The 13,185-nt window shown below is 42.5% G+C and overlaps 1 protein-coding gene across 1 annotated transcript; it reads right to left on the minus strand.

The window, feature by feature from the left end:
* Positions 1-9,039: 9,039 nt before the first annotated feature.
* LOC129514766 (developmental pluripotency-associated protein 3-like) lies at positions 9,040-11,980 on the minus strand. The gene is made up of 2 exons (XM_055333475.1): positions 11,811-11,980; positions 9,040-9,428 (listed from the first exon to the last, which is right to left on the minus strand). The coding sequence occupies exons 1-2, from the start codon at positions 11,893-11,895 to the stop codon at positions 9,040-9,042; spliced, it is 474 nt and encodes a 157-aa protein (XP_055189450.1). The 5' UTR covers positions 11,896-11,980.
* Between the last annotated feature and the right edge of the window lie 1,205 nt (positions 11,981-13,185).

Raw genomic sequence — 13,185 nt, forward strand, 5'->3', positions numbered from 1 at the left:
AGTTGAGGACTTATATTCAAGCACAGCTCACCTTGTGCTTTCTGTCCTCCTTCACGCAGTACTGTCCAGAGTGCACTACTCAAACACAAAGATAAACCTGGACTATCTGAGAAGTGTTAATTTTCTTCAGTTATATTTCTTTGATGTTTTAGAAACAGTGGGATCTTGTGCAGTCTAATGAACAATTTGGAGTACTGCTGTTTTGTTGTTTCTGAATGTGGGTTGAACAAATCCTCCTTAGGGTAATTATTTCTTTTAAAATCTTCTCTGTGTCCTTAAAGATAAACGAACTAAACAGCTTTTTTTCATTCACAGAAATTGGGGCATGAAGATGAGCCTTAGTAACTCAAAACTGAGGGGCACCTGGTTGGTGCCATCAGAAGGACATGGGACTCTTGATCTCAGGGTCATGAGTTCAAGCCCCAGGTTGGGCAGAGATTACTTAAATCTTTATTTTTAAAAAGTAGAATAGGGCACCTGGGTGGCTCAGTGGTTGACTGTCTGCCTTTGGCTCAGGTCATGATCCTGGGGTTCTGGGATCGAGCCCTGTATCAGGCTCCCCACAGACAGCCTGCTTCTCCCTCTTCCTAGGTCTTTGCTTCTGTCTCTTATAAGATCTTTTAAAAAATTAAATTAAAATTGAAATAAAATTGTAAAAAGTGGAATACCAAGGAAGAGGAAAAGGATTCCAGAATTCACTATCCTGAGTGCTGAATTCTATTCTGATGTCCAGGTGACTCCTTTCGATACCATTCAAATATTCTTTAATGCATTTGTGACAGACTAAGAGTTGCTTTTCATGTCAATTTTCTGTCTCCTTTGGTAAAACTTTAATTTTTTGCTTGGCATATTGCACCCTCAGCTCAATATATGTTTCCAAACCACTCTTATGATTAGTATGGCTACAGGATTGAATGCTAGCCAAAGAGGAATAAGCAGAGGTGTTGTAGGAAGCCTCCCAAAAGGATCCCTAAAAGATTCAATTAGCTAATTGTGGTCTATACATGCTACAATATTTGAACTGGAAAACATGTTAAACGAAATAAACTAGACATAAAAGGACAATTATACGATTACACTTATACGAGGTAGGTATGATATGCTGATGGCTGCACAATATTATGGTATTTTGACCACAATAATGACACAAGGAGTTTGATTTTTGACAAAGGTGTGGAATTCAATGGAAGAAAGATGGCCTTTCAATAAATGCTGCTAGAGCAGTTGGAAATCTATACGCAAAACAACAACAACAACAACAAAAAAAAAACACTCTGCTTAATACCTTATCCAAAAATTAACTGAAAACGAGAATCATGGACTTAAATTTAAAACAAAACTAAACATCAGAAAACATCTTAAAGATCTAGGGGTAGGGAACACCTGGGTGGCTCAGTGGTTGAGCTGGTCGTGATCCTAGGGTCCTGGGATCAAGTCCCTCATCGGGCTCCCAGAAGGGAGCCTGTTTTTTTCTTCTTTAGATTCTTATTTATTCATGAGACACACACACACAGAGGCAGAGACACAGGCAGAGGGAGAAGCAGGCTCCCCTCTGGGGAGCTCTGTCGGTCTCTTCATGAATACATAAAATTAAAAAAAAATCTAAAGGTAAGCAAATAATTCTCAAGAGTTGACACAAAAGCAGGATTCCACCCCTACCCCCACCCAAAAAAGCAGGATCCCTAAAAGGAAAAATCTATAAGTTGGATTTCATTAAAATCAAGAACTATTGCTCCATAAAAAAAATCTTAGGAGCATAAAAATAAAGCAAAACAAAGGATAAAAAGAAAAACCAAAGTGGGGAAAAATATTTGCAAACCACGTATTTTCAATGTAGATGAAACAGGCCTCTACTGGAAGATGCCATCTATGACTTTCATAGCTAGTGAGAAGTCAGGCCTGGCTTCAGAGCTTCAAAGAACAGGCTAATGTTAGTGGATAATGTCACTGGTGACTTTAAGCTGAAGCCAATATTCATTCAACATTCTGAAAATTCTAGGGCCCTTAAGAATTATGCTAAATGTACTCTGCTTATACTCTATAAATGGAACAGCCTGCATGACAGCACGTCTGTTTACAACATGGTCTGGTTACAACATGGTTTACTGAATATTTTAAGTCCACTGTTGAGTCCTACTGCTCAAAAGATTTCCTTTCCCATATGACTGCTCATTGACAATACACCTGGTCACCCAAGAGCTCTGATGGCCAATGAGGTTCATGTTGTTTCTTGGCTGCTAATACATCCATTCTGCAGCTCATGAAACAGGGCTTTCACCTTTCAAGTCTTATTTTTAGACTTGAGTCTTATTTGAGAAATACCTTCTGTAAAGCTGTAACTGCCATTGATAGTGAATTTTAATAGATCTGGGTAAAATATATTGAAAACCTGGAAAATCATTCTTGATGCCATTAAGAACCTTATTCAAGGTAAGAAGTCAAAATAAATATTAACAAGTTTTGAAGTTGATTCCAATCCTCATTGGAGGATTTTGAGGAGTTCAAGACTTCAGTAGAGAGTTATTATAGATGTGGTTGAAACAGCAAGAGAACTAGAATCAGTGGCGGAGCATTAAGATGTGACTGAATTGCTGCCATCTCATGATCAAACTTGAATAAGTTTTTTTCTAATGAAAGAACAGAAAGAGCAAAGAAAGTTGTTTCTTGGGCAGCCCAAGTGGCTCAGCGGTTTAGCGCCATCTTTAACCCAGGGTGTGATCCTGGAGACCGGGATCGAGTCCCACATCGGGCTCCCTGCATGGAGCCTGCTTCTCCCTCTGCCTGTGTCTCTACCTCTCTCTCATAAATAAAACCTTAAAAAAAGTTGCTTCTTGAGATGGAACCTACTTCTGTTGAAGATGCTGTGAAGATCGTTGAAATACAGAGGACTTAGAATAGTACATTAACTTAGTAGATAAGGCAGCAGCAGTTTGAGAGGATCGACTCTAATTCTGAAAGTTCTGTAGGCAAAACGCTATCAAATAGCATAGATGGATGCTACACAGAAATTGTCCTGGAAAGGAATTGATGAAGCAAACTTCATTGTTGTCTTCAACATTGGAGGCCAGACCATTAGCCAGTAAAAGTATTACCACTGGCTGAAAACTCAAATGGTTAATATTTTTAGCAAAAAAGTATTTAAGGCATATAAATTTTTTTAGACATGATGCTTTTGCACATTTAATAAACTAAGTATAATGTAAACCTAACTTTTATAGGTACCGAAAACCAAAAGATTCATTTGACTGGCTTTGTTGTGAGACTTGCTTTATGACAGTGGTCTGGTCCAAACTCACAACTCCAAGGTATGTTTGCAAATAGTAGAAAGAACAAGAAAATTAAGTGGAAATATTTAAAGGATGCATAGGAAAAAATATAAACATAAAGGCAATCCAAAATACACAGGACTGGACTCCCCAGGGAAAACAAGAGGAATGGAACAGGACAATTATGAGGAAAGCCCTCAGGAAACTAAATGAAACAAAGAACACACCAAGTTCACGAGGAAATGATCCAAAATGGTCCAAACAGAGCTATTTGAGGAGCCATCTTTAAAGATAAAAGACCCTTTTGAACCATCAGGCAAAAAGAGAAACAGGTGAAGGGGTGGAGAGGGGGAAGGGGGAGCAAGCTGGCCTCAGCTCTCATTAACACTCAGCATTTACAACATTTCAACAATGCTTCTAATTAATATCCTTGAGCAAAAGGAGACAAGTGGTCAAGAAAAAAAGAACAGTTTGAAATATTAAAGACTTCAGGGCACTGAGTCCTTCCTGAAGAAAGCACTAGAGAACAAGTGAGGAGTAACTGGTTAAGTACAGAAAAGACACAGCAATGAGCGTTACATGTATGTAACCGCAGGAAAAAGGACTTAATTTAAAAAAAAATTAAGGAAAAAGGACTTTAAAAAGGGACAAAAATGGATATAGAATAGCTGTTTCCGGGGATCCCTGGGTGGGGCTCAGCGTTTTAGCACCTGCCTTTGGCCCAGGGCGTGATCCTAGAGTCCCGGCATCGGGCTCCCTGCATGGAGCCTGCTCCTCCCTCTGCCTGTGTGTCTGCCTCTTTCTCTGTGTATATCTCATGAATAAATAAAATCTTAAAAAGTTTCCTATGAAAACTTGAGTTCAGCAAGACAAAGCTGAACAATATATAATTTAATGGACTCCAATTCAAATTAAGAGGTAGAGAAGACAGAAGGGTAAGGAAGGAAAAGAGGGGAAAATGGAGTAATAATCACTGTTTGCATTAGGAAAATAGGTACTAAAAGTAAAAATGTTAATGAAGTTATATGAAATTTGAATTCTCCTAAATTCCCAAACTATTACACACATACAAATATAGCTGGCATGCTAAAGGGAGATAAAAAAAAATCACCCACCGAAACATTTTCAGATCGTGTTAGACCACAGAACCTAAATCTTTGCTGCATAAGTCACAAGAATGATATAGAAAGGCTGAATATAAAGGAATTGTATAATTTTTTGCCTAAGTCTCTTAAATGATTCATTACATAATACTCTTGCTCAAGTTACAAGTTTAAGTACTTGAGGTTGAAGGGTTGTAACATCTGAAATTTACTTCCAAATACCTCAGTAAAAAGTGTTACGCATGGCTAATATCTAGAGGAGTTGTGTACATAAGCTTATTGCTCTAGCCTTGGGAATGGTTTGAAATTTCTTAAAAAGCTAAAAATAGGTGTAGGGGCAACCTGGCTAGCCCGGTCGGTGGACTGTTGATTTCAGGGTTGGGAGTTTCAGCCCCACTGAAGTAATAGTTTACATTGGGTGGAAGTTAATTTAAAATATTTTAAGACTGTATTTGAGAAAGATAGTGAGAAAGGACAAGCAGTGGGGAGAGGGAGAAGCAGGCTTCCCACTGGGAAGGGAGCCCAATGAGAGGCTCATTCCCAAGACCCCAAGATCCCCAGCCGAAAGCAGGTGATGCTTAATTGATTAACCCAGGGACCTGTAAAAATAAGGCAACAAAAAAAATAGAAAGTGACACCTGTTCTGTATTGCAATCAGTGAGGAAATCTAATATAAAATCCCTTAACACCTGATAAGTGAACTTTTTTTCATGATAAAATCTTTTTAAAAGTTCCTTTATTGGGATCCCTGGGTGGCGCAGCGGTTTGGCGCCTGCCTTTGGCCCAGGGCGCGATCCTGGAGACCCGGGATCAAATCCCACGTCGGGCTCCTGGTGCATGGAGCCTGCTTCTGTCTCTGCCTCTCTTTCTCTCTCTCTCTGTGTGTGTGTGACTATCATGAATAAATAAAGAAAAAAAAGAATATAAAAAAAAGTTCCTTTATTTATTCATGAGACAGAGAGGCAGAGACACAGGCGAAGGAGAAGCAGGCTCCCCATGGGGAGCTCGATGTGGACCCGATCCCAGATTCCAGGATCAGGACACCCAACCCCTGAGCCACCCACGTGCCCAAAGAAAGGAACTTAAGAGGGAAGATGAAGAGGCACACAATAGAGCATTTGCTTTAGGTACAGGCAGTATTTCCATCTCACATCAGCCACTTCTTACATGGCCTTGAATGGGCTTAATGAATACAGAACACATAATGTGTGATCTTGTTCCAAGTTTTTTTTTTTTTTTTAAAGCCCTATCTTTGGGAGAACTAAGCTGGAGGGGCGTTTTTTTAATTTATTCATGATAGTCACACAGAGAAAGACAGAGTGGCAGAGACACAGACAGAGGGAGAAGCAGGCTCCATGCAGGGAGCCTGATGTGGGATTCGATCCCGGGTCTCCAGGATCGCGCCCCGGGCCAAAGGCTGGCGCCAAACCGCTGCGCCACCCAGGGATCCCTCTTGTTCCAAGTTTAACCAAACTTCAAGCCTGCCTCCACTTACCATGTTGGTAGACTAGGATAGCCCGACTAGTTTTAAGTAGAATAACCCCTGAAGACCTACCTTGGTAGCAAGCAGGGGCTAACATTTAATATCCCAAGACATCACTGTTGCACTTGCCATTTATTGCAGCCAGTCCTCTCAAGTTCATGCTTGGGTTCTGCCTCCACTCCATTCTGAAGACCCACAGATCATCATTTCTTACCTATGTATTTATCGCATGGGATTTAGTTCTTCAGCCTAGGTCTTTAGTGGCTTCTCTTATGTACGGTGTTCTTGTCAATGAACAAAACTCTGAACACGTGCTCCAATTCTATCTCCCTCCCAGTTGAGAGCTCTTCCAGAAGTTGGTATGGACAAGTATCTGTGTCCTTAATTTCTAACCTTACCCCCAAAGGTATCAAATTCCTTCCCAACAGGACAATATCACACAAAATGTCAGGTTACATTATAGCAATGTCATGAGGGTAAGGACTATTGTTCACTGAATACACAGCTAGCAAAAGCAATAAAAAAAAAGATTTTGACTGCTATCACGAGGAGAAACAGGGGCAGCAGCAGAGGGAGAGGGAGCAGGCTCCCCGCTAAGCAGGGAGCCTGGTGTGGGGCTCAATCCCAGGACCCTGGGATCACAACCTGAGCTGAAAGCAGATATTTGACTGAGCCACCCAAACACACCCCAATAACAAGACTTTAAGTATTCAAATAAGTCTCAGTTTTAATAAGATCCTCTTCATACACATTTGCTACTAAAAATTGAAATAGCACATCAAAAAAATTACAATTTCTGAAAACCAGAAAAATCTACCTTATGCACACCCTCCCCTAATTATACTCTAACCAAACCACCCCAAGTTTTCTGTGTATTCCTTCTGCACAAGTTACTTGGCTTCGATTTTTTGATGTTAGGTTTTATCTTAATGACTTTAGGCTTCTCAAACACTTAGGCACACTCAACCTAGTAGTGCTTCCTTAGGTCAAACTGAAAATGGACATAAACTGACACCATTCAAATGCAAACTACAGGAACTGAAGTCATTCAAATGAAAACTACAGGATTCCTCACAAACTAATATCAAACTGGAATAGATACAAGACAGTTTATATCAATAGATTAAAATATTACAACTTGTCTTAACATAGAACAGCTTTCCCGAGCTGCTGCATAACGATCCTAGAATTACTAATCAGAGGAAATAGTACAAGGTTATGTTTACATTGGCTCCGTGTCATTATTTTCCATGCTGGTATCCTCAGAAACATCTTTAGGATACAGGCAATAATGACAGGTACATCTAAATCTTTCCACTCTGGATTCCCCCTGGGGGGGGAGAAAGAAATGGATTAATTGCACCATGAGCTGTAAACAACCCTCAAATCTAGGCTTGGTTTTTATTAATAATCTTTTTAAGTAGACTACACACAGAGCATGGAGCCCATGTGGGGCTTGAACTCACCACCTAGATCAAGACATGAGCTGAGGGATCCCTGGGTGGCACAGTGGTTTGGCGCCTGCCTTTGGCCCAGGGCGTGGTCCTGGAGACCCGGGATCGAATCCCACGTCGGGCTCCCGGTGCATGGAGCCTGCTTCTCCCTCTGCCTGTGTCTCTGCCTCTCTCTCTCTCTCTCACTGTGTGCCTATTATAAATAAAAAAAAATTAAAATAAAAGACATGAGCTGAGATCAAGAGGCAGATGCTTAACCAACTGAGCCACCTAGCAGAGCCACCCCTAGAATAGCCTTTGGAATACACCTTTTTTAGGGACAATGAGGCAGGATTGAAACGTGGGTACTAAAGAATGCCATATTGTGGGTCATTATGTGATGGTAACAGCTGATTGTCCAACAAAAATATATTCTGGTGTCATTCTCTGAAGGTCTTAAATGTGAGCGATTACTTCTCAACACTGAACTCATGTGTATGCCCTCTTACTACGGAGTATTGTCATGACCTTTTTTTTAATTTTTATTTATTTACGATAGTCACAGAGAGAGAGCTAGAAAGAGAGGCAGAGACATAGGCAGAGGGAGAAGCAGGCTCCATGCACCGGGAGCCCGACGTGGGTTTTGATCCCGGGTCTCCAGGATCGCGCCCCGGGCCAAAGGCAGGTGCCAAACCACCACACCACCCAGGGATCCCCCGTTTTTTAAGAACATTTTATTGGGGGATCCCTGGGTGGCGCAGCGGTTTGGCGCCTGCCTTTGGCCCGGGCGCGATCCTGGAGACCCGGGATCGAAACCCACGTCGGGCTCCCGGTGCATGGAGCCTGCTTCTCCCTCTGCCCCTCTCTCTCTCTGTGACTATCATAAAAAAATTAAAAAATAAAAACTTTGTATTTATTTATGGGGGGGCGGGCTCAGTGGACAGAAACACAGGCAGAGGGAGAAGCAGGCTCCATGAAGGGAGCCCGATGTGGGACCCAATCGCAGGACTCCAGATCATCCCCTGGGCCGAAAGCAGGCACCAAACCGCAGAGCCACCCAGGAATCCCTCCATGACCATGTTTTTGACAGCACTTGAAGTACAAATATACCACACCAAGAGTTGGCCTTAATGTAAGAAATAGACTGGAGGTGATGTCAGTGTAGGTTCATCAACTACCAATTTATCATCCTGGCATGGAATGTTCACAGTGGAGGAGCCTGTTCAGGAGGTATGTGGGAACGCTGGACTTTCTGATCAATTTTGCCATTAACCAAACTACACTAAAAATTACAAATATGAATGTATTTCTCCAGAGTTTCTGGATATTCAGAAATTCAAAGTCAATTTACCTTTCCTTCTCTCAAAAAGAAAAACCAAGAAATAGGGTGCCTGGGTGGCTCAGTTGGTTAAGCGTCTGCCTTCAGCTCAGGTCACGTTCCCAGGGGCCCTGGGACTGAGACCCGCGTCTCGGGCTTCCTGCTCAGTGGAAAGACCATTTCTCTCTCTCCGTCACTCCCTTGCTTATGCAGTCTTCCTCTGTTACATGGATAAATAACATCTTTTAGAATACAAATCAGATACCCACTCTCATGTGTCATTTGAATAAAAATCTTATTTTACCTCAATTTCCTGCTCCAGTAGATCCTTTTGAAGCTTTATGGGAAGAAAAAAAAATGATTGAAAGTTACATTACTAATATTATACATCTACTAGAAGATAAAAATTGGAGAATGTTAAAAATCCAAGTGTTAGTCACACCCTGCGCTCACCAGGATAGTTGAGTGACTGCTGCTCATCATTCTTAATTGCTTGTGCACCTCCACTCCCCCACCCCCGCCCCCATGGGGAAACGCTGTCTAGATCACTGGAACCTACCATGGACCGCTTGTTAACGTAGCGCTGGTACTGAATCAACGGAATCATCCTCTCCATCCTTTCTTTCCTAGCAGTTAACAGAGTCCTCACTCCACTCCTCTTCCTGTTGTTGCTGAGGATGCGGTCAACAAGCCCCTGTGGTTTCTTCTCTCTCTCCTGCTGCTGGGGTGGATATTCTGGTAGAGGGGAGGGGAGTTTGATACTAGGGTCTAGAGTCAGTTTGCTAAGGTTCTTTACTAACACTTCGGACATGGTTTGAACAGCTGCTGAAAGAAAAGAGAAAGACCCATTAGGGTGCATTCCATCATCCAGTAGTTACTGGTCTCAGGCTCCAAGTAGGTCTGCTCTTAAGCAGATTCAATGATGGACAGTGGGAGGTTTTTCAGGGTGGAAGATCACATAGCACGTTACCTACTGTGCCATCTAACACACTGCACATGGTGAGAGGGTTTGAGAACATGCTTAAGAATCTGCTTTGATGGGGGGAACCTGGGTGGCTCAGTTGGCTAAGCAGTTGACTCTCGATCCCAGCTCAGGTGTTGATCCCATGATCTCAGGGTCCTGGGACAGATAGAGCTCCCTGTCCAGCTCTGTGCTCAGTATGGAGTCAGTTTGTCCCTCTCCCTCTTGCACTCTAGCTCTAAAAATAAACAAAACCTTAAAAAAATAATCCATTATGATGGGAAACAGTTTGTTCTTTTTTATTTTTTATTTTATTTTATTTTTATTTTTTTGAAACAGTTTGTTCTTAAAAAAAAAAAAAATCCACCCCCTTCCTATTATTGGTAGTTCTGAAGGTTATTTTTCCCCTACAGGGACAAAAGATACCTAAGTGTATGATTCCAATTGGAATAACATGGGACCCCCCCCAAAAAAATAATTCAGGTATTGGCAGTTTTTCCATTTTCACTTCTGTTAATTTGTAATAGAAGGTGGGGGCAGACAACAAAGTACCAATGCAAGTCAAAAATCAGTAAACAAGTTTCAGCAGCTCAACTTGGTAACAATTATTCCCCTCTTTGGGATACCTGAGTAGCTCAACACTTGAGCATCTGCCTTCCACTCAGGGCGTGATCCCGGGTCCAGGGATTGAGTCCTGCATCGGGCTTCCTGCAGGGAGCCTGCTTCTCCCTCTGCCTGTGTCTCTGTGGGTCTCTCATGAATGTATATAAAATCTTTAAAAAATTACACACCTCTTCAATTTTCTTAGGGGCAGGGGCACACACTGTGAAATAGACAAACCCCAAATACAACAGTCCTTATACAGAACTAGGAAGCTGAACTGGCTGTTACCCTCTTCACTTATAACCAACCATTTCATGTTATGAACTCAAACACTCCTTTGTTTTGGGAGATCAGCCACTCACTTGCCTCTCTGATCCAAACCATTATGCATACCCCATACTCGTATCTCATATAAAGGAGTTAACATTAATTCTTCCTTTATTTATTTATTTTTTTTAATTTTTATTTAGTTATGATAGTCACAGAGAGAGAGAGAGAGGCAGAGACATAGGCAGAGGGAGAAGCAGGCCCCATGCACCGGGAGCCCGACGTGGGATTCGATCCCGGGTCTCCAGGATCGCGCCCCGGGCCAAAGGCAGGCGCCAAACCGCTGCGCCATCCAGGGATCCCACATTAATTCTTCCTGATGAAAGCATTAAGAGTCAGGATCCATTTCACTTCTAGGGACTTGTGCACAAGTAATAAAGATCCCTAGTTGTGGAGCCATTAGGTACTAAGGCAGAGTCAAGGAAACGCAGAGATGGAATGATACAGATATTCTCTTCACTAATCTTCCCCCTATATATACCCACCCAGATTCTTTCCTCAAAGGAGGTGGGTGGGGTGGGCAGGTCTGGATTGGGAAGGGGATGCTGCCGGAATATTAAATATCAGGAAGCTTCCCACCCAGCTTTCTAGCTGCCCAGTGAGGATTGGCTCGGGGTTACCTACCACCACCCAGCCCCACCATTAGTCAGGGTAGTGAGGTTTCAAGTCCATTGGTTTTCTGTGGCCAAGCCTGGGATTGGGTGAAGCTCCAAGAAATAAGTTTTGGTACAGGTAGAACCCAAGAAGGAGAGGACGCCGTTAATATTTCTGGAGCATTGTTCCTAAGAAAGCCCTCCAGAGTTTGTCCTACTAATTTACATTATAGAGCACATTCACTGGCTTTTTAAAGTGTGTCCCTTGGATTTCCTCTGAAAAGTCGCTTCTTTGTTTATTAACGTTCCTAAAGGATAAATTCAGCTGCAAAACCAGTCCAGAGAAGTTTGGTGAGATGAAAAAAACTTTAGGTTAATCTGGAGTTCAGGTTTCTTGCATTTTGTTCCTTTTTACCATTCCTGATCCGTATGGCTAATAGGCAGACATTCTGAGCCAGGACCTAGAAGGACTCCGATTGCTCTTCCCCAGAAGCCTGGTTGGAAACATTTAAGTGTTCCTGAGTGTAGAAAGCAGAGAATGCAGGCCTCAACTCCTTCCCCAGTCTTCCTTTGTGTGTTTATCACTGGGGGTACCCACACGACCTAGGCCCTCCTGCCTGGATGGAAGTAGTTTTTCACTTCGCTGCATTCCTCCTTAAGACTGAAGTCAACTTAAGAAGGAGGGCAACCTCTTCACTCGAATAAAGGGTACATCCGACTTACCTGAACCTTCCTGAGAGTGCTCTTCAGGAAACATCTGAGATGATCCCGGGGCCCAGGCTGGGTGCAGCTGCTTTGGTGAATCCATTGAAACCCTAGTTGTGGACTGAAGCTCCTGGATCTTCGGGTGCCAGTGGGAGGTGATGCTCAAGACTCAAACTTGCTAGCCTGGGAAGAACTTTAGAGCCCAGAAAGAGCAAGAAAAAAATCCAAATTCCAACAAAGCCTGGCGTGGCAAGAGGAAGAACAAACCTCAAAGTTTCGGTCGGGTTTCCTCTTAAAACGAAAGATAAGGGATCCCTGGGTGGCGCAGCGGTTTGGCGCCTGCCTTTGGCCCAGGGCGCGATCCTGGAGACCCAGGATCGAATCCCACATTGGGCTCCCGGTACATGGAGCCTGCTTCTCCCTCTGCCTATGTCTCTGCGCCTCTCTCTCTCTCTCCCTCTGTGACTCTCATAAATAAATAAAAATTTAAAAAATTAAAAAAACGAAAGATAAGCCAATCAGCCAGTCTATTTTAATGTAAATGCTAATGGTTAAGTGGATAGGGTGAGTGGGCGTAGTAGTATTAGTGGACTAATAGGGTAATTCTTCATCTGCTTTGCATCAAAACAATCATACTCTCTGTCACGTAGGCTGGAAAATTGTAAAAGAGCCTCGGTGCTTGTGTCTCCCAAGGGCTGCCTCAAAAATCAGTTTTTCTCGAACTACCTCTGGAGATGGTTACAGGTTTGTGGACTGGGCTTTAAAGAGTTATAGTGCGCCTGCCTTTGGCCCAGGGCGCGATCCTGGAAACCCGGGATTGAATCCCATGCGGGCTCCCTCGCTCTGCCTGCTTCTCCCTCTGCCTGTGTCTCTGCCTCTCTCTCTCTCTCTCTGTGTGTGTGTGTGACTATCATAAATAAATAAAAATTAAAAAAAAAGATTTTCCTTTAAAAAAATAGAAACAACAACAAAAAAATGGTTTAAAGATAAAATCAAAGATATCCCCTTAATAAAGTAAAGCAGAACCATAAACATGTAAAATAGAGCAAATATAAGAAAACGAGAATTTTAAGGGACGCCTGGGTGGCTTAATGATCGAACGTCTGCTTTCAGCTCAGGGAGTGATCCCAGGGTCCTGAATCAAGCCCTACATCGGGCTCTCCTCAGGGAGCCTGCTTCTCCCTCTGCCTAAGTCTCTGTCTCACTGTATGTCTCATGAATAAAAAAATAAAATCTTAAAAAAAAAGAAAAGGTGAGAATTTTAAGATTCGGAATATAATGGCTTCAAATTCCCCAACAACACTGAATGTTAGAGGATAGTGGAGAAAAACCTTCCAACTTCTGAAGGAAAATGCTTTCCAACCTGGAATTCTGTATATAGTCAAAGTATTGA

Source organism: Nyctereutes procyonoides, unplaced genomic scaffold, assembly GCF_905146905.1.
Source record: "Nyctereutes procyonoides isolate TBG_1078 unplaced genomic scaffold, NYPRO_anot_genome, whole genome shotgun sequence".
Taxonomy (NCBI): Eukaryota; Metazoa; Chordata; class Mammalia; order Carnivora; family Canidae; genus Nyctereutes; species Nyctereutes procyonoides.

Bases quoted from the DNA above. Each gene is read 5' to 3' on its own strand.
- LOC129514766 (XM_055333475.1), bottom strand. From the start codon at position 11,895: ATGGATTCACCAAAGCAGCTGCACCCAGCCTGGGCCCCGGGATCATCT. The intron at 9,429-11,810 runs GTAAGTCGGATG...CTTTTCTTTCAG, and splicing joins GCACTCTCAGGAAGGTTCAG to CAGCTGTTCAAACCATGTCC.